Below are 23401 nucleotides of genomic sequence, written 5' to 3' on the forward strand. Positions count from 1 at the left end.
AGAGATAATCAAATCCCTGAGAGCCTTGGCGAACGTGGCCAGTAAGTATCTTTCGGTTGCTTCCTTCGCGTTGCCATCAAATCTTAAATCTTGGCTCGGGTGCACGCTGGAGTTAGCTGTGAAAACTTAACCATGGTAGAGTAATGAACGTCAGGCATGATGTTACGAAGGTGGCGCATACAAGACATACCTGTGGCGTTCGATCAATGGTTTGCAATTGCTGCCCGACCTAGGTGCAATCAAGAAAACAAAGCATCAGTCGTCTACTACATAGGATATAAGCATCGAGCATAGGGCCATGCGCTGGCAGGAAAGATAAACAGCTGCTAGAGCTAATCACGGTGGATGATGGCGAGTGTCAGTACTAGGAGAAGTAAGCCCGAACCCCTCATATGTCAACGAGAAAATGATTAACACTTTCTGCAGAGCTGCGTCAGCAGTATGTCAGTCCATCTGATGTCGAAGACGCGATTCGAAGAGCCATTGACAAGCCTTTATGGAAAGCCCAGAGCACAAGGAGATTTTGTATTCATCGATGATGCATGCGCCCGTCCAGACGGTGCCCATCAGAGCAGCGGTCGCGAGGCACTTCGATTGGGTGATGTTATCGCACAGGTGGGAAAGCAAGGAGCTACTGCTGCACGACGTCCAGGGTAAGCCTGTGTACGATTTGGATCCAGTCGGAACCACTGCGATGTTGCAGACATTCTGCCAAATCGCTCGTGATGCAGGGCACCACTGGGCATGGAGTGATACATGCTGCATCGACCAGAATAACAACGTTGAGCTCCAACGATCAGTCAACTCTATGTTTGTCTGGTACCGTCAGTCAGCTCTTACGATCGTTTATTTGTCGGATGTTCCGCCTTCAGTACAGTCGGGCGCACTCGCAAACAGCGCTTGGAACACGCGAGGATGGACTGTTCAGGAGTTTCTCGCTCCAAATACCATTCTATTCTACCGGAAAGACTGGACCCCATATCTCAACGACCGCTCTCCCAACCACAAGGACTCTGTCGTTATCATGAAGGAATTGGAGGATTCAACAGACATAGATGCACAGGCCCTTGCCGCCTTCCGTCCAGGTATGAAGGGTGCGCGAGAGAAACTGCAATGGGCACACGACCGCATTGTACAATTGATTCGACACGATGACCTATGACCTGTGACAGACGTCCAAATTCGGACAAAACACAGGTTGCTGTGACGCGTGACTATCGAATTGAATGAAATCATTGAAATGCCACAGCATTTTACCGGAAAGACCCCATATCCCAACGACCGCTCTCCCAACCACAAGGAGTCATGAAGGAATTGGAGGATTCAACAGGCATAGATGCACAGGCCCTTGCCGCCTTCCGTCCAGGCATGAAGGATGTGCGAGAGAAATTGCAATGGGCATCGACACGCGCCACGACCCTGCAGGAGGACATCGCATACTCATTGTTCGGCATTTTCGGCGTCCACCTACCTGTCATCTATGGGGAGACAAAACAAAATGCGCTCGGTCGGCTCTTGCAGGAGATTGTTGCTCAGTCGGGCGACATTACAGCCCTGGACTGGGTAGGAAAATCATCCGAGTTCAATAGCTGTCTTCCGGCTGAAATTTCCTCATACAAACCTCTGCCATGCACGCCACCACCCCTATCTGAAGATCGCATACAGACGTTGGTCTCATCACTGCAAGATGCTGCCGTTGAGGAACAGGCTTTGATGTTGTATACCCGGCTTGACCACCTGAGCGCTCCTCGTTTCGACCACCGCAGACTGCATCTGCCTTGCATCACATTTCCTGTCACAGAAATCAGGCGGAGGCGTGGTCAAGACCGGGAGCTATGCTTCACGTATGATGTGAAGGCAGACAGTCTTCACAACCTGCTAATCACTACCGAATACAAGCTGATTCAATTTTCGCCTGCAAGACCCACTCGGCAGACATTCTTGCTCATCCGTCCATGGAATCGGGATGATCTCGAGCTACCTGACTTCGCAGATGATGCGCAGGACATGGTCGAGTCTATGCCTGAGTCTCCACTAGACGATTCGCTCGGTTGGTATCCTGGGGATGATGAACCTGTTGATACAGAGCCTCACTCACGAGAATTGAGGTTGATTGCTCGCTTGGGACAACCTTTTGGCGCACTTTTGCTAGCGCAGCAACGGGGTGGAGAGTACAAGAGGATTGCTTTGGATAACAATATCATCGCGCAAGTCAAGGACATGGCTTCTGTTCGTGACATGATGGATGTCAGGACGCTAGAGATATTGTAGCTATATGCATTTCAAAACATGGGTATTTCTGACGCATTTTCATTCATACTTCGACAATACCCGCATGGAATATTCCCCCGAGATATTTGTATTATATCGTATGCTCATTACAAGAGGCGGATTACCACAATTGCATGATCGAACCGTTGCTGAGGGCTCAGAGTACCCCGCTGTTTGTCCGTGCCTCACCGATCAGAGTTCATCAATTGAAGCACGGCCCCCGAAGGAACACGCCAACATGTACATATTCGGAGCACAAAAGCACAATATTACCGAAATGAACGACATATCTAGGAGGCATCCAGTTATGCTAGTCTGCATATACTACGACAAAGACAGCCATATCTCGAATGATTCCTCCCCCGCGTCATCATCGACTTTGAATAGTGCCATATCCGCATGTAGTATTAACTTGTGCAGTTGCGTAAAAATGTACGGAAGTCGAGTTCATAGGTGTCTTATATCAATGCTGCAGAATTCATGTGGAGGGTTTTCTAATGTTATTCAAGAGCCTAGTCGAGGCAGCAGGGAAACTTGTGGAGAAGTAAGCATATTGATCAACTGCGCAAGGAACTGCATGTCGTGCGATCAACCACTGTACCGACGCGAAAGCAGAAACACGACTCACTGTCGCGACATGCTCAGTCTGAGAGGGTTACCTGCAGTAGTGGACGGTGTTGAAGGGATCCTCAGGCTGTTGGTACAATGCACAAAGGGTGAGTCATGGGGTAGGATACAACAACTCATACTCACATCCTTCTTACAAGCGAGACCCGAGCAGCATGGGTAGCCGAGCGGCGCCATGGGGCCGCTGCAAGCCTCGTAGGAAGATCTGCAGTACTCCTTTGCACCGACAGACATAGATGTTGTCAACGCAGCAACAACAGCGAGAAGAAATGAGGAGCGCATGGCTTATGCTAGGTAATATGGGATGCGTCAAGGGGAATCTCGAATAATAGCCCTAATACTGGCAGTAGATAGAAGATGGCTTGCTTTTATGTCCTAGAAAATAATATTTTTTTGCGAAGTACTCGGCAGTTCTTTCAGATGGTTGCGTCTGGGGGATTTCAGGGTGAGAGCATAGACAGAACCACTGCAGGGTCGGCGGATAAACAATTCAGAACATGTGAACTGCAAGCATACGAATTTTAATACCAACCCGATATCTAGCAATATCGAGAACATCGTCTACATGGTTGAATCAGCCGATTTACCCTGAGAGATGGGGAGAGGGCGTCAATATTCATTTATGGCCATAAAACTGATGTAATCCGGCCGTCGGTAATATTGATGATGGAGAATGGTACTTACTTGACAGTTGTCTTTACTTTATGAAATAAGGTGGTACGCAAGGCAGTCGGGAATCAGCTGAATTCGAAACTTCAGATGGACAACGGATGGGTTTCTTCTTCCACTCTTCCACCCACTCCCACTTCCAGATCCCAAGTTACAGGCGTACATGCATGGGTAACCTGCTGTCGGACTGTACACCAGGGTTCCGACACAAATTATATGGGATTAACCCTCCAAGGAATCCCAACCGCACAGTGACATGGTTTGGCGTGTCGATGTGACTCTCCATAAGTACCCCCTCACTGCTTTGTGATGGAACATCATGAGAAAGGTGAGGGCAACGAGAAAGGCGGCGGGGCGGGAGCGGATGAACACTGTCCCGGTAACTCCCGAGGGCACCAACGCTCGCCGTCAAGTTGGAAGAATTTTCGGCGGCGAGTCCTACTTACATTATGACAGAATACAACGCGTAGAAAACGAAGGCAGCACAATGACTAATCCTCAATCAGAACCCGTAACATTGCTTCAAGCCTCTATTAGCTATGAGGCAGTGTGCTGCCCATCATGCCATGAAGCTCCGTGGATCAAAACGTCTCGTTGTACAAGCAACGTGCAAATACACAACTTGACAAGCAGTTCCTTGCATGGTCGTCGATTCATCAATGGCCTCCGATTGACGTTGACGTTGAACGTTGAACACACCCACGTGTGCACACATCTCCCATAGTATTGAAAACTTTGTCAGTAACTACTTGCACATAAAATCGCAGTGAACGCTCTCCCATCCATTATACACTCCTCGACAAGATGGTCAAATCCACATAAGATCTATCAGCACGCCCATCTAGACCCGTCCTCCCAATGAGTATCGCGGCCGTGGGCCCCGCAACACTTCCAGAGCGGAGGTGCGGGATGACGTAGATATTGAAGTAGATGACTGAGGGGAATTGTTCTTTGGTATCGTATTCGTTTACGCTGACAGAGATTCACCGTGGTGTGATCTTTTACGCACACAGTACGCACGTCCAGTGGATCCCACTGCAAACTAGGTCCGATGTACAAAATGATCATCCATATCAAGTACTGATCTGTTTTGATTTGGTGTTCATCTGACTGCTATCTATTGTTATCTTTGAGTTATCATCAGCTGACATTTGCCCAGGCTCGAGTGCAACTGAAGACTCGCGAGGGTGAGCTGATCACTGCATGGTGGGCGGAAATAATGGCTAATTTTTTATGTCATTTCTTTCAAGTGGCGCAGTGATCGCGTGGGGTGCGTGGGGTAATCAGTGTGAGGGTAACAAATTTAAAGAGATGGTATAAATACGTCTCCGGATTCAAAGACGAAACAGTGAAATCACGAGTCCCAGCTATACGAGTCAAAGGTCAAAACAAAACACATGTAAGTTCAGGAAATAGTTTGACGATCCCTCTCTCCAACGCCTCATTAACTCACTTTATACTGGCCGCCTTCATAGTTATTCACAACGCTAGTACCACTCAAGGGTGGAATAGCCTGAGCTATCGAAGGAATCTGTAGCGATGTCACTCTCAGAGCTCAGGGAGTCGTCAAAGTCGTTCGCACAGTTTGAATCTTCCCGAATCCGGCCCAGGTTTACGGCACGATGTGCAAAGTTTCAGAATCACAGCTTAGGACGTCCGTCATCACATTATGATCTCCCCAAGGTGTTCTGATGCTTTTAAATGGATCAGCTGCTATGATCGGTAACACGCCCACATATGATCCTATGTAGGAGTGCTGACTCTCAGGCAATCCATTGCAATGATCGATACATTTACGACGAGCTCCTCCACTTCCTAGATCTTCCTTCACTTTGCTGTCTGGGAAGTACCTTCTGTAGTTCTGCATCTGATGGATCATACGGAATACAGGCGATCCGATCAAACGAAAAAGCACCATAATGGTACATTCCGACATCAATACTGTTTTAGCCCTTCTTCCACACGCGGGGCTATGCCTCGCCATATGGATGTGCCCCCACCATCAGCACTAGGGAAAATAGGAGCCATGATTTATTGCTTTACAGCCTCGCCGGTGGATACATAGTAAGATCAAATTACTGTTGCTGACCAGATTTGCCTCAGTCAACAATGTCTTCCTCAACGCCAGACGTCATCATTCCACAACTTGACCTCGGGAATACGTATGGGGCGCTTTTTATCGGAGTTATTCTCGCAACACTGTTGGTCCACCATTTTCTCACCAGTATGCAGGCAAAGTTGAGCATTTCCTGTCGGCGTAACATCTTGCGGAACAGTCTCTTTGGTGTAACAAACGTTCAAACTTTTATCTACTTTCAGACACAGAGGCACAGGGATGCCATTCTATAAACTGGTCGTATGTCTATGCTATTTTTTTCTAAGCTCTATTCTTGAAGCCATTTCAGGTTATTTGGGTTTGGCAGGTATCACTTCGAGTTGCAATCATCGAACCTGTCGAGATCATATACTGCACTCTGAAATTTTAGGACCCTTGATGCTCTGCACTTGGCTTTGATTGTCCATGGCATCTATTATTATTATTATTATTTGGTTATCAATTACGCGAACACTGCTGCGCTCCCAGAACTTGTATGGAGTGTCCAAGTGAGTTCCTACTTTGTCCCTCCGAGTAGCCTCTACTGGCATATTGATGGACTCGTGTAGCTTCAGATCCCAGTCGACATCAGTTGTAATTCCTATGCTCTGTGATCCGTCCCAGACATGCATTTTGCAGATGCTCACAATTTGGGGGTACATCTGTAAGTTCGATGTGTACTATGTTATATGAAACATGCACTCAATGCTTTCTTTGTTCGTAGCCTATACGTTCATCGCATATGGATAGGTATTTGTTCCCTATCAATGTATTTCCCACAACTAATGCGACAAACATAGTCAGCAGGGGCCGATCAAGAGCTCTTCCTATGACAGTGGTGGGTTTACAATTGATATTCACGTAAGATGCCTTCCATTCTGTCAATCCACTCTGTGTAGGGCGCAATCGTGGTCCTAGGTTCAGGTAAGTTTGTCAGCTATAAATGCTCCTCGCTCGATCTTGAGGATATCTTCAGGTGTTGCCATGAGTGAGCGTTGAATGGCATTCTTGTTATATATTGAATTACCCTAACCAATGATAGGTCTTATTTGGGCAGTGTAAGTGAAATACTGTACATGTACTAACTCCACGAAGTGCTAATAGCGAGTAGGTATCGGTGTCACAGGTTCGCGGATTTACTAAAAATCGATTGGGCGACATACTCGACGTTAGGCACAATCAGTTTTCTCGATATTCTTATTGCATCATCGCTATGCTATCTCCTCGCTACCTCCCGTATTGGGTTCTCTAGGTAAGGAGCAGTCCTTTCCCTGTCAGAATCTGATATACTAACGTGGAGTGCTTAGCACCGATTCCTTCGTGACAAAGCTGGTGGGTTATACCATCAGTACCGGCTGCGTGACAAGGTATTCCCTCTCCCACCTACTTCATGCCTTAGACTGATATTTCATACAGTATGTTTTCATTGACAGCTATCATTACAGTGAGGTTCTAATTGTCATAATGTTTGTCTCGTCTCTGAGTGTCTTCCACAGTGCGCAGTGATGCCGAAAAACTTCGTCTTCCTCGGTGTTGAATTTTTGGTGACGAAATGTATGACCAAAGTGTTCTCTCATGATTGTGCTAACCACTGGTACCGTTTCCAGTATGTGTCAACTCATACATTGCGCTCCTGAATGCGCGATACTGCCTACAGGCCAATGCAGACAATATTGATTCTTCAGAATTCCATAACCGCCATGGTGTTTACCGCCCTGAGCTGTGCATTTCTTCGTCGCAAGATGAGAACTTTCCTGCATCCCAGAAGAATGTAATTAGACAACATAGCGATGAAGTGCTGCATCTCACTCGGCCCGTTCATGCTGCCGCCATGGTTGGTAGTTGCATTACTGTCGATGAAAACGAGCTAAATGACACGCTCCACAGCATCCGATTGCGGTGACGATGGAAATGGATTCCGTCTCCTGAGTGTAATGGATGGGATGCACCCGCCTCTCTCCTCACGAGAAAGGATTCGCAAATAACTTATGGATTGGTATGCACCTGCCTGTCTCCTCACAAGATAGCATTCGCAAACAGCTTATGGATTATTTGTAAGCTCTTGAAACGAGAGGAATTGGTCCACCGTGTGCTTCTTACATTTCTCAATTAAGGTGGTGAGCAACTTTTGCGCGGGCTCTATTATAGGTGCAATGAACGCGAAAGACAAAGCGTTAGACGTTGAAATGACGAGTCAAGATGGACCATTAAGATGTATGACAAGTTCTCTCTCTCGACCATCATATCGCACCTTTAAGTCTGTGGCCGTGAGGTCAAATGTGATCAGATCCTTACGCTTGCTTGAATACTGATATAAGCCTCTGTTAAGCTATGAGATGGGGTAGGGTGCTGTGTGTCGTGCAAAAAAGTTCTGCGGATCCAACATCGCATTCTTATAACAAGCAACCAACAAGCAACCAACAAGCAACGTACAAATACATGACAAACAATTCCTCTCGCAGTATGGTACGTGTTCAACGTCTTGCACGGTCATCAACGGCCTCTGAGGTTGAACATGAAATCCACGTGCGCACACATCTCCCATGGTAAGATATCGCCTTTGTCAGTAACTCCTTGTACATAAAAGCGTAACCCTCTCCCATCCATCACACTCTTCGGCAAGATCGTCGGGTCCACATAAAATCTATAAGCACGCCCATCTAAACCTGTCGTTCCAATGAATATCGCAGCCGCGGGCCCCGCGATACTTCCTGAGCGGGGGTGCGGGTTAACGTAGACATTGAAATAGAGGAATGAGGGGAATCGATCATTAGTATCGTCTAGAATCCACACAGGATTCGGGTCTTCGGGTGAGGATATCATCCGCGGAGTGAGACGTGGGAAAGAGGATGAGATGTCCCAGGTGAGGAGCCCACTGAGACCAGTTGAGGGGAAGGTGAGGGGTGTGGTGCTCTTGAATTTCGTCCACAAAATGCCGGGGGTTCCCTTCGATACGTGGGTGGTGGAAGAAGGATATACAGCTAGTTGACCTAACGAGACTGAAAAATCAAGTGACTGAGATGGATCTTCGGCAGTAAAACCGATGATCAAGCCTACGGCAATCGATGCATTAGTCGTGCCGGGAGGGAGGGAGAAGCTAAGAACTTGTCTGGTCCAACCGTTCTTGAGATCAAATTGAGTGGATGCCCCAACGTTGACCTCTGAGAGATCTCCACCGCCCGTCATCAACGGCTTCACAGAAAGTCCAAGGTCAAGGTCGGTACCCTCACAAGCGACAGTCTTGTAAACGATGTTAACGTCATATGACGTACGCGAAGTCACATTCAAGGACTGCACAGGTAGCCAGATGCACCGGAAAAATGCATCATCGGCCGTACTGCCAGCACAAGAAATGGAAAGTTTAAGAGTATTCCCTCCATTCCATGCATCCCTCATGTCCACCATGGACAACGCTGAAGGGGGAGGTTCTAACCGGCCATCGTCTTCCCACATTAACGATGGTCGTGGCCATACCAAGTCCCCAAGGGAACTTTGCTTGTCGACATCAGTCCAACCGTCCTCTGTCTGAAGAACTTTCACACCCTCGACAAACCACGAACGCCCAACTCCTGGAGAGAAGGATGTGTAAAAGACGAGCTGGGCAGGGTCAGGAGGGGTGGCATGTACAAAGAATGACGACGCTGGTTTGAACGCGCCGTGAGGGCATTCAGGCTCTCCAGGACGTCCGGGAGCATCAGGCACGGGGACCACCTCATGAGGGTCTGCGGGACCGATCCATAATTTGCGCTCATATTCCCACCATTGATCCCAGTTCCAACCTGGCTTGTCTTGTTCGCTCTCCCATGTCCATGCTTGCCCGAAAAGGGCGACGCTCAGGCCGAGCGATTTCGGATCGATATGCGCCATGGCCCTGTAGGAACCGAATCCTCCTCCACCGTGCGATCCTCGGCCCCAAACATCGACCCCTGTAAAGATGCTCTGAAGAGACTTCGCGGAGGAGAGCGAAGACCCCTTCGTATCATCACTGATGAGCACTGGATCCAAGCTCATGAAATACTGGGCAGTGAGAGCTGGAAAAGATGGCGGCCACTTATAGAATACCTTTGAGATAAAGACAGCGAACGCGAACGCCCACTTACGGTATAGTTCGTAAAGAAGGCATCAGACGAGAGGAAGAATGGCAGATTCAGACTGTTCAATCGATCCTGCCACCTCAGTTGACCATTGAATATCACACTATCGTACCTGTGATAAGTTGGGTAAGTATGATTTAATATAGACCTTTGATCCGCCTTGGTCTTACCAAATAGCTTGGGCATGGGGACCAACTTTGGTTACGAGCTCGGATCTCAAGAGTAAAATCCATCCGGCGAGGGCCCGCGCTTGTTCCAGGCCCCCTTGAAGCGGACATTCAACATTGAGGAGATAGCCGTCAAATCCACGCTGACGAGCAAGCTCTGCCAAGACAGAGGCATAGTGCTTTGACAAAGGGATCGAATCTGTACGTAAAGCTGGGCCTGCGCCCGCTTGAGGACATCCTACTATCAGCTGGAGGCAATCAGCTTCTCCAGATCCCTCAAAGATTCTGCAATGGGGTGAGCGGAGTGAGCGCCATCCAGTGCTTTGTGGACACTCACATTGTTCCGAGCATCTTGACCCCCTGCCGATGTGCAGCATTGACCCATCCTGATGGAGGAACAGTAACTCTGTGATGCGAGAAGCTGGCGCAAGTGATGATATGTGATAAGATAATCAGTTGAGTTAGATCACGATACGTACTATACAAATGTGTCACAAAGAGGCCAAAAATTGAATGTATAGCACAGGCCGGAAGGAGATTCTGTATACCCTCCCTGTGCAGAATGGAAGACCGAGTCATTTCATTTACGTCTGATCATGACATAAATCAATCGAGTCACCTACTGACTTTATAATCGTGGCACACCTTTGATGGAGGGTCAGTGAGGTATCGTGGAAGAGCATGAGTTTTGCTTCTTCACCAAAAGCTTCCCTCTGTGTTTCTCAGATGATTCTACGTGCTGAGGACGGGCCTGATAGTCCAAGACAGCCATCAACTTTTCATGGGGGAGACTAGCCCATTGATCAAGCTCTGCCAGAGACTCAAAGTACGGTGCCTCGTCGCCAACAAGTTTTCCATGTCCAGTTCCTTGCAGAGGCATGACACGAATTCTAGCTGGCAGACAGTGATCGATGTCGATGATTGAACAAAACCGTGGGAAATAGCAGCCGGGGGAGTTGTTGTGTAGGATGAACTCTCCTCCAAACTATTCTTTTTTTTCGTTTTCATGACGGACATGTCTGAGGAACATCAGGACAGTATAGTCGATATCGAAACACCAACAGAAGTCGCAACGAACGATACCGAATATATTGGAGACAAGACTCAGCCAAACGAAGAGATTCTGAATGCCCTGAACGCCCTCAACCAGACAACCGCTCAAAACGGGCACGAGCCACCTCCAGCTCAGCAAGTCAATGCCCGGCAAGATACTCCGAGTCAAGAAACCCCGTCTGAATGGCATGTCCTGCGCGAGAAGCTGCGTGAGCAACCTCATGATCCAGAAGGCTGGAACAAACTCGTCGACCTCGCCGAGGCGCGCGGTGAAATTGAACAAATAAAACAGACCTATGAAGCTCTGCTCGAAGTCTATCCCAACACGGTATGCATCTTCCAGCCTTGCACTCGACAGTCCTTAACCTTGACATATGTCACAATATCAAGTCGTCAGCTCAAATTGCCTATCTCAACCATTTCCTGAGTCCTGGCCTTTTCCCGTATGCCGAAGAACTCTTCAGAAGATTCCTGAGATCCTCTCCTCTAGTTGACCTTTGGAAGTTCTATCTCACCTACGTCAGGTCAGTGTGATGCGTGCACGCCAATCCCACATGTATTGAACTCCTTGCCTAGACGAGTTAATACATCACCAGCAAGTCGCGAAGCCGTTAGCAAAGCATACGAGTTCGCCTTGAGCCGTATAGGCCAAGACAAAGATAGCGGGGATATTTGGAGTGATTATATTCAATTCCTTAAGGCTGGAGAGGTTCGTTGTTGTCCTGCCACAGATAATGTGCCACTGACGCCCGCCACAGACAACCACAACATGGGAAGAACAGCAAAAAATGGATGCCTTGCGCAAGGTTTACCATCGTGCTGTTCAAATCCCTCTTGAAAATGTCGAAAGGCTCTGGTCAGAACTCGAGACTTTCGAGAATAGCCTGAATAAGATAACAGTGAGTTACTTTTACTGATCACTCGATCTTGTGCTAACAGTGGTATAGGCGAAGAAGTTCATGTCAGATCTATCCCCATCTTACATGCAGGCTCGTACAGTACTTCGTCAGCTCCAACGTCACCTCGGACCACTGTTCCCTCCGCCGCCAGCCTCTTCGTCAGTACGACCACATTTATACCTACCTCCTACTCCTACATTCAATGCGGCTGAAAGGGCACTTGTCGGGGCTTGGAAAACGTACTTGAAGTGGGAAGAGAGCAACCCACTCGAGTTTGAGGACAAGGATAAAGCAACCCTTATTTCACGTATACAGGGCGTGTATCGCAAAGCTGCTATACGAATGAGGTTCTATGCGGAAATATGGTTTGTCTCCAATTTTCACTATGTAATAGATAGCTCACCGTCTGTACAGGTATATGGCTTTCGTGTGGACAAACAGCGTGGGTAAGACGGAAGAGGCGCTGAATACCCTCAAGTCTGGCATGGAAGCCAATCCTACCAGCTTCCTCCTCCACTTTGCATACTGTGAGCTGCAAGAGTCCCGCAAGGAACACGCTGAGGTCACTACGACGTTCGACAAGTTCCTTGACGTCTTGCGTGTTGAGTTGGATGAGCTCGAAAATCGTGTTAATTCCGCCAACTCGTCTTTTACGTCTGATGGCTTCGGTCGTGCTGTGCCCACGAGTGCTCCAGCTGGGAATGGTTCAGGGTCGTTAGAGGCTGGAACGATCTCCAATACGTCGTCCTTTGCCACTCAAGCTTCCGATGAGAAGCCTCCAAAAGTCAAAGAACTCTCCGACCGACGACAAGAATATGGTGTTGTTTGGATCATGTACATTCGGTTTGCACGCCGTGCTCTGGACCTCAAGACTTTTCGTGCAGTTTTTGCGAAAGCTAGGCGTGATCGATGGACACCATGGGAGGTGTATGAAGCTGCTGGTACGTTGAAGGCCTGCAAGTTAGAGCCGTAACTAACGAAGATCCCTCTCCAGCTCTGATGGAATACCACTGCAACAAGGATGGTGGTACCGGCGTGGCATCACGTATCTTTGAGAAAGGTTTGGAAACTTACGGTGACGAGATTGAATTTGTTCTGAGATATCTCGGATTTTTGATATCTGTGAACGACGAGAACAGTTGCGTTCCATTTTCAAGTGCTGTTCTTCCACTCAATATTTCCCCACTTAGACGCTCGAGCTCTTTTTGAACGGGTCATCACAAATTTCCCGCCTGAGCGTGCTCGTCCCCTTTGGGAAAGGTGGGCGCGTTATGAGTACCAGTATGGTGATCTTGAGGCAGCACAGAAGCTTGAAAAGAGAATCGCTGAAGTTTATCCCTCTGGTACGCGCATGCAGGCTTGAATGCGGATGCGGAAGCTCACCGTTCTCTCAAGATCCGCCCATCAAACGGTTTGCTCAACGACATACATATCTGGGAACTGATGCCATTGCAGCACGGGATCTGGGTTTTTCCATGGCAGCTCGTCAGCCTGCTGCACTAGGTTCGGCTAGCACGTCGAATTCTATCGAAAAACGTACAGACTCTATGCTCTCTTTGAGCTCAGCCTCGCACATGCCAACCGGTCAGCCACTTACAAAGAGAGCCTCAACTCCGGACTACAAGAGACGCGAGGGCTCTGCTAGACCTGACTTTGGTCCACCTAGCAAGCGGCAGAGACCGTCATCTCCTCCAGTTCGCGATCGTGATCGAGAGAGGTGGGAAGGTCCTCCTAGAAAGCGATTCGGAAGCCCCGCAGGCTGGGAAAGAGAGCGCGACAGAGAATTGCAGCATGTCAAGAAAGATCGCGAAGATGACAAGGCGTCTACTTTACCCGCTGTTATTTCGTGGTTTGTTGGACAGCTGCCTAACGCAGGTTCCTTTGATGGTTAGTCACGCTCATTTTCAAACTGAGGAATTACTGATGCCGAGATGTTCTAGGCCCCGTGTTCCGAACTGACGATCTGATGATGTTATTACGCAATGCTGTGATTCCTAGCGCTACCAGACGTGCTACCCCACCGCCCCCGCCGCCCGTGACCGCGCCGCCTGCTGCCCGCACAGGTGCGTATTCCGATTAATCTTAGTGGACTTATCTTCTGATTCATACACAGGTGGTGGTCGTCCACCTCCGGATTATGGACCGTACCAAGGACCTGGGGGAGGAACCCGCGGCGGTCGCCGCTATTAGTCTTGTTCCCGACGTACCGACGTGCTAAAAATTTAACCTGTGGTTTTTCGTAATCGTTGCTTTTCCTGTATTTTCTTTATAATCATACTGCAAGGTCCAGTGATTTCGCAGCATCCCATCGCTTCGAACCCATCATCCGCAGCCGATCGTATAGTCGACAAGTAGTCTGGCGAGCCAGGAAAACAGAAACAATACATGGGTAGCTCGTTCCTTTGCCTTTTAACAAAACGAAATCAAGTTTCGAAGGCTGAGTACGAATGGCACAACAATTGCACTAATAATCCCTCCCTCTTTCGACATACCTGGCGGACCTTGCATTACCCCGACATTCCGCAGCTCAGTGTCCCAATTTCCAGCACTCTTATTCCAGATCCGCAGATCGAACACTTTCTCTTCAAGTACAGCCTCTTTTGCAAATCATTTGGTGCTCAACAACCCTTGACAATTGCGACAATTCCACTCGTTGATAATGACGGAGATCAATTCTTGAGACGTGCACTGCACCTCGCCTTCCTTGGCATCTCCTTTTTTCACCAGATATGACTCTGATAAGGAGTCCCACGAGGCTGGCAAGGAGGTAGCGGGGAGCCACCTGAATGTGCCATCTGGGACATGGTGCCCCATTTGATGCAGTTTATACCGCAGTCTCATCATCTTATTGAGGTGCTCAGGTATGTTCTTGTCCTGAGTACGTTCTCGATAGAGTGCACGTGTGCCAATACTAATAGCCTGCCATTCGACGATATGGTGTGCGGCTTTTAGATGCCTCCACATCTCGGCGGCAGTATTGCATTCATACACGTGCATCATCTCCTCATCACTGATATTGTTCCGAAAGAGAAACTGAGAATGTAAGTCATTCCGCTTCCATGTCTCAGTGTCATTTTTATTGTCTGGGTCAGGCTGCGGAACCTGCCCTTCGACGTACTCGAAGACCTGACACAGGCGTAGTACACGCGTGATGCCATTTTTCCACGCCTGCCAGCTCTTGCCTTTGAGTACCTCTACCTTTTGTGAGGAGACTGCGCCAAGCTTGATCTCGTTCATCTTTTTCGGTATCTGACATGGACTGTGCCACCATCAGACACGAGAAATAGGGGTAAGTTCGTTTAACTCGCCTAAAGGCCACCTACATTATTGCGAGCTGCAGGAAGCGATAAGTGCCATAGGGAACGCTCACCGTGATGATGCACGCTATCGAGCCCATACTTTAGGAAGTTGGGAATCAGCGGCAGGCCGATGCAAGACCCGCACCTCGTCAAGCATCCTGTGTGGATAATGTATCGTCCGAAATATCATATCCGTTCTACGATACCATATATCAGCCAGAGACAAAACATCAGTAAATGCCATACTTAGTGAACCCCGTCTTGGAAGTGGCAAGGAGGTAACACAATGAAGAAGAAATGAGAAAGTCAACCAGTGTGCCCATGCCTAAACTCAGGTAGACGGACCACCGAATGTTCTCCAAGTCCGAAAAACAATGGCACTTGAATCTAGATTAATGTATTGGGTGAGAAAACTAATTACCGCAGCGAGACGTTGATTTACACATTTACCAAGAGCAGAGCTGGAGAGAAATAGGGGTCAGCAAGAGATTGACAAAAATTCGCATTGTACTTCACTGGTGGTAACACCTGGGGGATACACATGGCGTAAAGTGGGCTGGAATTTCATGGCACTATCTATATGCTTGCCTGAGATAGGGCAACGGATACCGTCTTATGGTCTTCTCAGAGTAGAAGACGAGCTATGACATGGGCACTTGCCATGAGCAGGCAAAATTCGGGTTCTCCCTTTGCTAACTAAGACGATCAGGCGAGTTCATCAATGTGATCGTAGCCTCAGAAGATGCATACTTATCCATATCCGCTGCAGATACAGACTATGCGGAAGTAGATCAGCATGGAAAATCCACTGACCAAGGTAATACTCACAGGTGCACGCTATAGAAAATAAGTACCTAAGAAGCCATGAAATGAAATATGTCACGCAATAGCTCGCTTGTTCTAACTCGTGTCCATAAGTGTTAGCGCCTGCTCGTGATGAGATTAGAAGGGGACAATAGTGGTCGCGATCATTGGGCACCTCAATGCTCCAAATGCACTCAGCAAGTACTAGTGGATTTACGTAGTTGGCGATCAGATAATAGTATATCGTGTAATTGACGAAAGCGACATGCAAGGTATCGAGACATGCTTGCAAGTGCGATTACGCAGTCAACCGTAGCACCTGTGACAAGCCCTAGAAATGCTTACAAGAGCCAGCATACCTTGAACCATCGTGCTAGATAAATGGGGGGTCCGCCTGGCCCTGGCTGCCATGCTAGAATCCAGATCTCCCAAGCGAGAGTTATAGCAGTAAGGCGGTCATGAACCACTTTGTAGTTTATCCTTGTTCTGAGAGTGAAACCCGCATCAAGTTTCAACTTGAAGACATTTTCATAGTATACAGCCCCTGATAAGACCTGTGGTCGTGCGAAGCTTCTGTAGCTTGATTAACGCCGTGCAAGTGAGGCATGTTGACATGATGAATGAGTCTGTGTACATAGCCTTCATCAATTTTGGGTGCCCAAAATGCTGCGCAAACGCCGCCCAGTGAAGCTTCCGGGGTCAGCAAATCGACAATGGAGCAATGAGTATACGCCGAGATCAAGATGGAAGCCATGGAGACCAATCGGTAAAGTACATCGGAGATAATTAATATAAGTATACTTGTGACTGGGTGCCATAATATGCCGATCGGTAGAACGGACCGGCATGTCAAGTGTATGACCTTCCCTTCCCTATTCCCCGACTCTGAACGCACAAGGCGAGCATTAATTAACTTGATCATTGTCGCGTTTGTGAGTTGGATATGGTATCGTTCAAAACAAAGATAGTACAAAATACACAGGATCCGCGGGATATGCTCGAGGTGGTACTACTACATAGGCATCAGCAGGTCGTCGCGTAAGGAGTGGCCATACATCTCCCAACAGGATGGCATGGTTGTGGTGGACAGCCTGAACCCGAATCGACTTACGAAACATATCTCCGTGCTGAATTTTCAGGCCGACGGATAAAGCGGGTTCGGGATAAAGTTACACCAGCGAGCTGTCGCTAGTCTGTTATTCCAAGAAACCGACAATGTAGTAAAGGCGCGTTAAATATTCAGAAATCTGGTCTACCAATAACCAAGCTCGCGAGAGGTGCCGTTAGACTGACGTGACCTCATGGTTTATAACTCCATCTCTATGGTTGCAATGGAATGAACACATCCCGTCTGAATGGAACTTGTCCGCTTTGAAGGTTCGGGGAAATCCATCCTCCGAAGTGTTGCTATGTAAATCTGGGCGATAGACATGCGGGAGTCGGCTTTGTGAAGTGCGTGCGCTTCCATCATAGTAATAACGCGCGTTCAGCAAGGCGAAATAGGAGTTCACATATACTAAGGGCGTCAAATAAGCTTTCTGCATGCGAAACGAAGCTAACAAAGCTTACATTTGGACAGTAGAAACTCGAATCCGAGGTAGATGAAGTTGTCTGGCATTACTGCAAGCTGCAGGAAGCGATAAGTCACATGATGTTGTAAGTGCCATAGAGGATACTCACTGCGACGATACACGCTATCGAGCAAATACTTTCAAAAGTTGGGAATCAGTGGCAGGCTAGTGAAAGAAATGATGCGAGACCCGCACCTCGTCAAGCATCCTGTGTGGATGATGTATCTTACGAGCGCCCGCAGTGTCATATCCGTTCTACGATACTATATATCAGCCAGAGAACAAACATCAGGAAAAGCCATACTTAGTGAACCCCGTCTTGGAAGTGGCAAGGAGGTAACACAATGAAGAAGCGATGAGAAAGTCATCCAGAGTGGCCATACCTAAACTCAGGTAGAGGGGCCATCGGACGTTCTCCATGTCCGTAAAACGATGGCACTTGAATCTAGGTTAATGTGTTGGTGAGAGAACCAATAAGCGCAGGAAGGCTTTGATTTACATATCTGTCAAGAGGAGAACTGGTGGAGATGTATAGAAGTAAGCAACATATTAACAAAAAATAGCATTTTACTTCACCGATGGCAACACCTGGAGATACAGATGAATTACTGTCAGTCGAAAATTTCGTGACGCGATCTATATATACTTGCCTGAGGTAGGGATGATGAATACCATCTTGTGGTCTTCTCAGAGTGACAGATGACGGACAATGGTATGAGCACTTGCCATGAATATAGGCAGAATTCTCATGTTTCTCCCTTTGCTAACTAAGACCATCAGGTGAGTTCATCGGTGTCATTGTAGCCTTAACGGATGCATACTTATCCATATCGGCTGCAGATATAAGCTATAGGGAAGTATATCAGCAAAGAAAATCCACTGGCCGAGAGGTAATACTCACAGGTGCACGCTAAACACAATAAGTGCCTGAGAATCCATGAAATGAAGTATATCACGCAATAGATCGCTTGTTCTAACTTACGTCGATGATCGTTTGCGCCTACGCGTGATGGGATCAGAAAGGGACATTCCACTATAGTTACAATCATTGCGCACCTTAAAGCTCCACACAATCTCAAAAAGTGCTAATGGATTGATGTAGTTGGTGATCAGATAATGATATACCGTAAAATTAACGAGAGCGACATGCAAGGCATCGAGAAACCTTGCAAGTGCGATTACGGTGACCGCGTCAATCGTAGCACCAGTGACGAGCCCTAGAAACGCTTACAAGAGCCAGCATACCTAAATAAATAAATAAACCATTGTGTTAGATCGATGGCCTGTCTTACATTTTAGTACACAGGGACCTACCGCAAGTTTGTAGAATGTGATTCCTGACCCCTTGTGTGTCTGGAAGTAAAGAAACGCTTGGACAATGCTCAGACCGAAAAAACTACAAAGATCAGTTGGAATGAGCGACCCCCATATTGAATATTTGACTGACATTGCACCAATAGCAGTGCTGATATACAGCACACCAAAGGTATTATTCAGATCGAGTTGCGCCATGTTGGATGTCGTGCTAGAATCCATATCTCCCGGGCGAGAGCTACATATAAGGCAGTCTGAAACCTTCGGGGTTTATAGTACTTTGTTTTATGAGAGTGATGCCCGTACCAAGAAGATGTATATCCTTGTTTGGTTTCATATTATACAGCCCCCTATGCAGCGAAGTCCCACGGGAAGCCTTATCTGATGTGACGAAATGCGTCAATGTATAGCCCAAGCCTTCATTAATTTGTACCCGAAGCACTGTGCAAACACCGCCCAGTATCGGCGAAGCTTCCCGTGAGCAAATCAGCAGTAAAACAACGGGTACGAGTACGTACGCCGAGGCCAAAGGGATCGTCGAATCGTCATCAGGCTGCACCCTCTTATGTAAAGAAGATCAACGACAACGCACCTTCAAACAAGTTTCCATGTCATTTCGGAACTCCTGCGACGCCACGCCTCCCAATCCAGTTGGGAAAGCCGAACGGGCCTGTTAAACTTTGCGTACGAGAGTCCTTCGTCGTACTCCAGAAAAGTAACATCGAGGATTATTAATATATGACCGGTATCAATGGATATGCTGGGCATCACTGGATATGTTGACTTGACTGGGAGGCCTGAATGATGATGCCAATAAACCTGAAATTAAAAGGTTCATGAAAGCACAGGAAAGGATTAATGACGGCCTGAAGCTCTTCTGTTGTTAATTTTGGCACTATAGTGAGACTTGTTGCTGAACATCCATGGGTACCAGCCAGTGCCGCGGCGCTAAACGATGGCGGCGAGCGGGGGCTACCAACAGGTACATAGTGACCCTGTTGTGATGGTCTTCCAATATCGCGGGACGACGTCCGTGCCTAGAAGGGATGGATCAAGATCTAATAATGAATCCTCCTGCCTTGCCGCCCGACTGACAGTAGCATCACGGTAAGTCTATGCATAACAGTCAGACCGCAAAGGAAGACAGAGGTATTAAACATCGTGTAAAAATACCATCACGCATTCAAGAGGTAGTATTGTCGCATGAGCGGCCAGACTGACTGCTATATAACGATCACAGGAGCAAGTAAGGCTGCGATATGTCGCACGTTCCACGAAACCGGCGCCGGGCGGCTCGTAAAGGCACTGAGTTAAATATTCAGAGATGTGGTCTACAAATAACCAAGCTCACAAGAGGTGCCGACAGGTTGGCTTGACCTCATTTTATATCGAGAACGACTCCATTTCTATGACCGCATCCATGGGATGGTCAAGTCCCATCTGGATCCTTCGTTAAGCCATATACCCACTATCAGCTGCCCTGGAACGGACGACGGCAGGAGGGTAGTAAGTGGGGTGCTCCCGAGCCCTGTGAGAGAACTGGAACTTGTCCGCTTCGGAGGTTCGGGAAGATCTGTCCTGCGAAATGTTGACCTGCAACTTTGGGTGATAGACATGTGGAGGTCGGCTTTGTGGGGTGTATGCACTTTCATTGAACCCTAGATCATAACGCGCGTTTAATAGAGCCATATAGGAGTTCACATATACTAAGCGCATCGAATAAGTTTTCTGCACATGATACGAAGCTAACAAAGCGTACATTTGGACAGTAGAAACTCGATTCCGAGGTAGATGAAGTTGTCCGGCATTACTGCATCCTGCAAGAGGCGATAAGTCACATCATGTTGTACGTGCAATAGATGCTCACCGTGATGATGCACGCCATCGAGCACATACTTTAAGAAGTGAGAATCAGTGGCTGGTGAAAGAAAGAATGCGAGACGGGTACCTTGTCAAACATCCTGTATTGATAATGTCTCTCGTGAGCGTCCGAAGGGTCATATCTGTTCTATGATACTATATATCAACCAGAGAAAAAACATCAGGAAAAAGTCATACTTAGTGAACCCCGTCTTGGAAATGGCAAGGAGATAACACAATGAAGAAGCAACGAGAAAGTCAACCAGAGTGACCGTGGTTAAACTCAGGTAGAGAGTCCACCGAATGTTCTCCAGATCCGAAAAATAATGGCACTTGAATCTATGTGTTTGGTGAGAAAACCAATAGGTGCAGCAAAGCTTTGATTTACACTGCACAAAGCAGAACTGGTGAGAAGGATCAAGGTCAGCGAAAAATCGACACAAAACCGCATTTTACTTCACCGATAGCAACACCTGTGGGACGTAAGGGTTATCGTCAATCGAAATTTTCACCGCGCTACCGATATACTTGCCGAAGGCAGAGACGACGGGAACCGTCTTGTAGTTTATCAGAGTGACAGAGGATGAGCTATGGTATGAACACTTACCATGAGCATTGGCAAAATTCTCACGTTTTTCCCTTTGCTAACTAAGACGATCAGGTCAGTTCATCAGTGTGATTGTAGCTTCAGCGGATGCATACATATCCATATCCGCTGCAAATACAGACTATATGGAAGCACATCAGCAAATAAAATTCACTGGCCGAGATAACACTCACAGGTGCACGCTAAACACAATGAGTACCTGAGAAGCCACAAAATGAAGTATGTCACACAGTAGCTCGCTTGTTCGAACTTACGTCAACGAGTATCAGCGCCTACTCGTGGTAAGATCAGAAGGGGACAACGAGCCCAGTATAGTTGCGATCATTGCGCACCTTAAAGCTCCACACCATCTCAATGAGCGCCAGCGGATTCGCATAGTTGGTGATCAGATAATAGTATATCATATGATTAACGAAAGCGACATGCAGGGCATCGAGAAACCTTGCAAGCGCGATTACCGAGTCAACCGTCGGTCCGTAGCACCAGTGACTCACAAGCCCTATAAATACTTACCAGAGCCAGCATACCTTAAACCATCGTGTAAGATCGATGGAGGCTTGCCTTCCATTCTAGTACACAAGGGCTTACCGCAAGTTTGTAGAATGTGACTCCCGAGTCCTTGTGTGCCTGGAAGTAAAGAAACGCTTGGACATTGCTCAGACCAAAAAAACTATGAAGATCGTTGTTAGTAAAGAACGACCGCCATATTGAATCTTGGACTGACACTGCACCAATAGTAGCACCGATATAAAGCGCACCGAAGGTGTTATTCAGATCGAGTTGTGCCATGTTGGATGCCGTGCTAGAATCCAGATCTCCGGCGCTATAAGGTGGTCATGAAACACTTCGGAGTTTATACATGGTTTGAGAGTGATGCGCCCATCAAGAAGCTATCCTTGTTGATTGGTTCATCCGAGTCATGATCATCAGTATCATATAACATCCAGCGCGTGATAACGACCAGACCCATGTAGCGAAGTCCCACGGGAACAGCTTCTGTGGTTCGATGGAACTGGGCCAGGAGTGACCCCAATTTACTCTTCCGATTTTTTTCGGTTCGTAGAAGTTGCGTAACTAAAGCAGGTACGTGGGAAACTATAGGTGAACTGAAGTTCAAGTCATCGTAACTTTACTCGTTCAAGCAGCGTTCGGCCGGTCGCCGAACGTTCACAAAAGTCGGTGAACGTCTCTATGTCTATGGGTGAACGTGAACAGCTATGGTACCGGGAGTCCAAGGGAAAACATTATATAATCACATCTGATTGGCTAAGTCCTGCCTAACTGAGAACTTGTCATTAATTTTACTCATCCAAAATCTCATCCGCCTGACGGAATTCTGGGTCGTCAATACCATCGGCATCCAAATCCAACAGCTGGTATAACTCAATCTCAGCATCTAAGCCTCGGATGGCTGTTTGGTAGAAGGATCCTAGCCAATCTTGAGCACGAGAGAAATCGAAGAGATCTTTGATAGGAATTCGCTAGAAGTCTGAAGGATTAGTAACTGCCTCAATCTCGGAGGTTGTGAATGACTCCTCATCCTGAATCAAGTGTGCAGCAATTTTCCGTAGCCCTCTGTGCTCGTGAACTTCGCTACTTGTCTGCTGGGGATCAGGCACAATTTAAGCTTACCTGCTCCCTTAATTGCGTGCTCATCTCGTACATGATCCCGCGATCCAAACTGTACCTCACGTTCATCACGAGCCCATTCTGCCGCAACGTAATGCTTGAGTTATCGCAGATTACTTTAGCCTTTTGCTGCACCATCAATGCTGGTTCCAAACTCTCATAGCCAGGGTGTTCTGTAAATTCCGTTCACCACCAGCCCCGATTAGTACTCCAAGTCTTCTTCTTACCACTAGCCATGAGACGACAGTTGGGGAATGACGATGAACGAGAACAAGAAAAAAGAGCAGGTGCTGCATTTTGCACCGAGAACCACAACAAACCATATAATAGGTGGGGGGCACGAGGTGTCTGCATGGATTATTATGAGTGTTAGGCCGCTATCTGTACTCAGTAGCGGACTGATTACTATTGTGCAATTCAGTTTGCATCAATGCATCATGGC

At 47.6% G+C, this 23401-nt stretch overlaps 7 protein-coding genes across 7 annotated transcripts; 3 read left to right on the forward strand and 4 right to left on the reverse strand.

Moving 5' to 3' along the window:
- The first annotated feature begins 432 nt into the window (after positions 1-432).
- On the forward strand, positions 433-2430 carry EDB91DRAFT_1347159 (uncharacterized protein). The gene is made up of 2 exons (XM_041325912.1): positions 433-1085; positions 1250-2430. Exons 1-2 carry the CDS (start codon positions 497-499, stop codon positions 2269-2271), a joined length of 1611 nt encoding a protein of 536 aa, XP_041177169.1. The 5' UTR covers positions 433-496; the 3' UTR covers positions 2272-2430.
- Positions 2431-6390: 3960 nt separating this feature from the next.
- EDB91DRAFT_1133693 (uncharacterized protein) lies at positions 6391-7710 on the forward strand. The gene is made up of 11 exons (XM_041318741.1): positions 6391-6412; positions 6463-6500; positions 6562-6586; positions 6639-6650; positions 6705-6720; positions 6774-6914; positions 6970-7029; positions 7079-7106; positions 7159-7216; positions 7270-7496; positions 7550-7710. The coding sequence occupies exons 2-11, from the start codon at positions 6492-6494 to the stop codon at positions 7589-7591; spliced, it is 618 nt and encodes a 205-aa protein (XP_041177170.1). The 5' UTR covers positions 6391-6412; positions 6463-6491; the 3' UTR covers positions 7592-7710.
- A 321-nt stretch (positions 7711-8031) lies between these two features.
- On the reverse strand, positions 8032-10909 carry EDB91DRAFT_1133704 (glycoside hydrolase family 85 protein). Its single transcript, XM_041318742.1, has 7 exons — positions 10624-10909; positions 10551-10568; positions 10403-10476; positions 10261-10344; positions 9927-10208; positions 9763-9868; positions 8032-9712 (listed from the first exon to the last, which is right to left on the reverse strand). Exons 1-7 carry the CDS (start codon positions 10801-10803, stop codon positions 8156-8158), a joined length of 2301 nt encoding a protein of 766 aa, XP_041177171.1. The 5' UTR covers positions 10804-10909; the 3' UTR covers positions 8032-8155.
- EDB91DRAFT_364023 (uncharacterized protein) lies at positions 10868-14163 on the forward strand. Its single transcript, XM_041327007.1, has 11 exons — positions 10868-11304; positions 11367-11500; positions 11553-11685; positions 11735-11875; positions 11924-12240; positions 12290-12816; positions 12870-13013; positions 13066-13218; positions 13271-13762; positions 13816-13938; positions 13989-14163. The coding sequence occupies exons 1-11, from the start codon at positions 10930-10932 to the stop codon at positions 14063-14065; spliced, it is 2616 nt and encodes an 871-aa protein (XP_041177172.1). The 5' UTR covers positions 10868-10929; the 3' UTR covers positions 14066-14163.
- Positions 14164-17215: 3052 nt separating this feature from the next.
- On the reverse strand, positions 17216-18222 carry EDB91DRAFT_364508 (uncharacterized protein). The gene is made up of 6 exons (XM_041327011.1): positions 18200-18222; positions 17854-18137; positions 17745-17804; positions 17659-17686; positions 17548-17605; positions 17216-17494 (listed from the first exon to the last, which is right to left on the reverse strand). The coding sequence occupies exons 2-6, from the start codon at positions 17967-17969 to the stop codon at positions 17262-17264; spliced, it is 495 nt and encodes a 164-aa protein (XP_041177173.1). The 5' UTR covers positions 17970-18137; positions 18200-18222; the 3' UTR covers positions 17216-17261.
- A 151-nt stretch (positions 18223-18373) lies between these two features.
- Positions 18374-19210, reverse strand: EDB91DRAFT_364347 (uncharacterized protein). The gene is made up of 6 exons (XM_041327009.1): positions 18997-19210; positions 18864-18945; positions 18781-18794; positions 18606-18714; positions 18451-18549; positions 18374-18396 (listed from the first exon to the last, which is right to left on the reverse strand). The coding sequence occupies exons 1-5, from the start codon at positions 19083-19085 to the stop codon at positions 18523-18525; spliced, it is 321 nt and encodes a 106-aa protein (XP_041177174.1). The 5' UTR covers positions 19086-19210; the 3' UTR covers positions 18374-18396; positions 18451-18522.
- A 935-nt stretch (positions 19211-20145) lies between these two features.
- Positions 20146-22526, reverse strand: EDB91DRAFT_364498 (uncharacterized protein). The gene is made up of 18 exons (XM_041327010.1): positions 22297-22526; positions 22055-22220; positions 21919-22000; positions 21844-21857; positions 21663-21771; positions 21585-21602; positions 21504-21529; positions 21426-21451; positions 21331-21371; positions 21256-21280; positions 21185-21196; positions 21112-21127; positions 20922-21062; positions 20812-20871; positions 20731-20758; positions 20623-20680; positions 20215-20569; positions 20146-20156 (listed from the first exon to the last, which is right to left on the reverse strand). Exons 2-17 carry the CDS (start codon positions 22117-22119, stop codon positions 20316-20318), a joined length of 975 nt encoding a protein of 324 aa, XP_041177175.1. The 5' UTR covers positions 22120-22220; positions 22297-22526; the 3' UTR covers positions 20146-20156; positions 20215-20315.
- Between the last annotated feature and the right edge of the window lie 875 nt (positions 22527-23401).

This window comes from Suillus paluster, assembly GCF_016628075.1.
Source record: "Suillus paluster strain FC165 chromosome Unknown EDB91scaffold_26, whole genome shotgun sequence".
Lineage (NCBI taxonomy): Eukaryota > Fungi > Basidiomycota > Agaricomycetes > Boletales > Suillaceae > Suillus > Suillus paluster.

Excerpts from the sequence above, each read along its gene's own strand:
- EDB91DRAFT_1347159 (XM_041325912.1), top strand. The coding sequence starts at position 497 with ATGGAAAGCCCAGAGCACAAGGAGATTTTGTATTCATCGATGATGCAT. Across the intron at positions 1,086-1,249 it reads CCTTGCCGCCTTCCGTCCAG|CATTTTACCGGAAAGACCCC; the intron begins GTATGAAGGGTG and ends GAAATGCCACAG.
- EDB91DRAFT_1133693 (XM_041318741.1), top strand. Across the intron at positions 7,107-7,158 it reads CATTGACAGCTATCATTACA|TGCGCAGTGATGCCGAAAAA; the intron begins GTGAGGTTCTAA and ends TGTCTTCCACAG. Across the intron at positions 7,497-7,549 it reads CCGTTCATGCTGCCGCCATG|CATCCGATTGCGGTGACGAT; the intron begins GTTGGTAGTTGC and ends CACGCTCCACAG.
- EDB91DRAFT_1133704 (XM_041318742.1), bottom strand. The coding sequence starts at position 10,803 with ATGCCTCTGCAAGGAACTGGACATGGAAAACTTGTTGGCGACGAGGCA. Across the intron at positions 9,869-9,926 it reads CCCCATGCCCAAGCTATTTG|GTACGATAGTGTGATATTCA; the intron begins GTAAGACCAAGG and ends AACTTATCACAG. Across the intron at positions 9,713-9,762 it reads CCTTCTTTACGAACTATACC|TGGCCGCCATCTTTTCCAGC; the intron begins GTAAGTGGGCGT and ends GTATTCTATAAG.
- EDB91DRAFT_364023 (XM_041327007.1), top strand. The coding sequence starts at position 10,930 with ATGACGGACATGTCTGAGGAACATCAGGACAGTATAGTCGATATCGAA. Across the intron at positions 11,501-11,552 it reads TTCTATCTCACCTACGTCAG|ACGAGTTAATACATCACCAG; the intron begins GTCAGTGTGATG and ends CTCCTTGCCTAG. Across the intron at positions 13,219-13,270 it reads CGCTGAAGTTTATCCCTCTG|ATCCGCCCATCAAACGGTTT; the intron begins GTACGCGCATGC and ends CGTTCTCTCAAG.
- EDB91DRAFT_364508 (XM_041327011.1), bottom strand. The coding sequence starts at position 17,969 with ATGGAGAACGTCCGATGGCCCCTCTACCTGAGTTTAGGTATGGCCACT. Across the intron at positions 17,805-17,853 it reads TCCAAGACGGGGTTCACTAA|AACGGATATGACACTGCGGG; the intron begins GTATGGCTTTTC and ends ATAGTATCGTAG. Across the intron at positions 17,495-17,547 it reads CGAGTTTCTACTGTCCAAAT|TATATGTGAACTCCTATTTC; the intron begins GTAAGCTTTGTT and ends TGACGCCCTTAG.
- EDB91DRAFT_364347 (XM_041327009.1), bottom strand. The coding sequence starts at position 19,085 with ATGGATTCTAGCACGACATCCAACATGGCGCAACTCGATCTGAATAAT. Across the intron at positions 18,946-18,996 it reads AGCACTGCTATTGGTGCAAT|TTTTTTCGGTCTGAGCATTG; the intron begins GTCAGTCAAATA and ends TGATCTTTGTAG. Across the intron at positions 18,550-18,605 it reads AGATTGTGTGGAGCTTTAAG|GCGCAAACGATCATCGACGT; the intron begins GTGCGCAATGAT and ends CATCACGCGTAG.
- EDB91DRAFT_364498 (XM_041327010.1), bottom strand. The coding sequence starts at position 22,119 with ATGGCACAACTCGATCTGAATAACACCTTCGGTGCGCTTTATATCGGT. Across the intron at positions 21,372-21,425 it reads TTTGCAGCGGATATGGATAT|TTAGCAAAGGGAAAAACGTG; the intron begins GTATGCATCCGC and ends TGATCGTCTTAG. Across the intron at positions 20,759-20,811 it reads AATACAGGATGTTTGACAAG|TATGTGCTCGATGGCGTGCA; the intron begins GTACCCGTCTCG and ends CACTTCTTAAAG.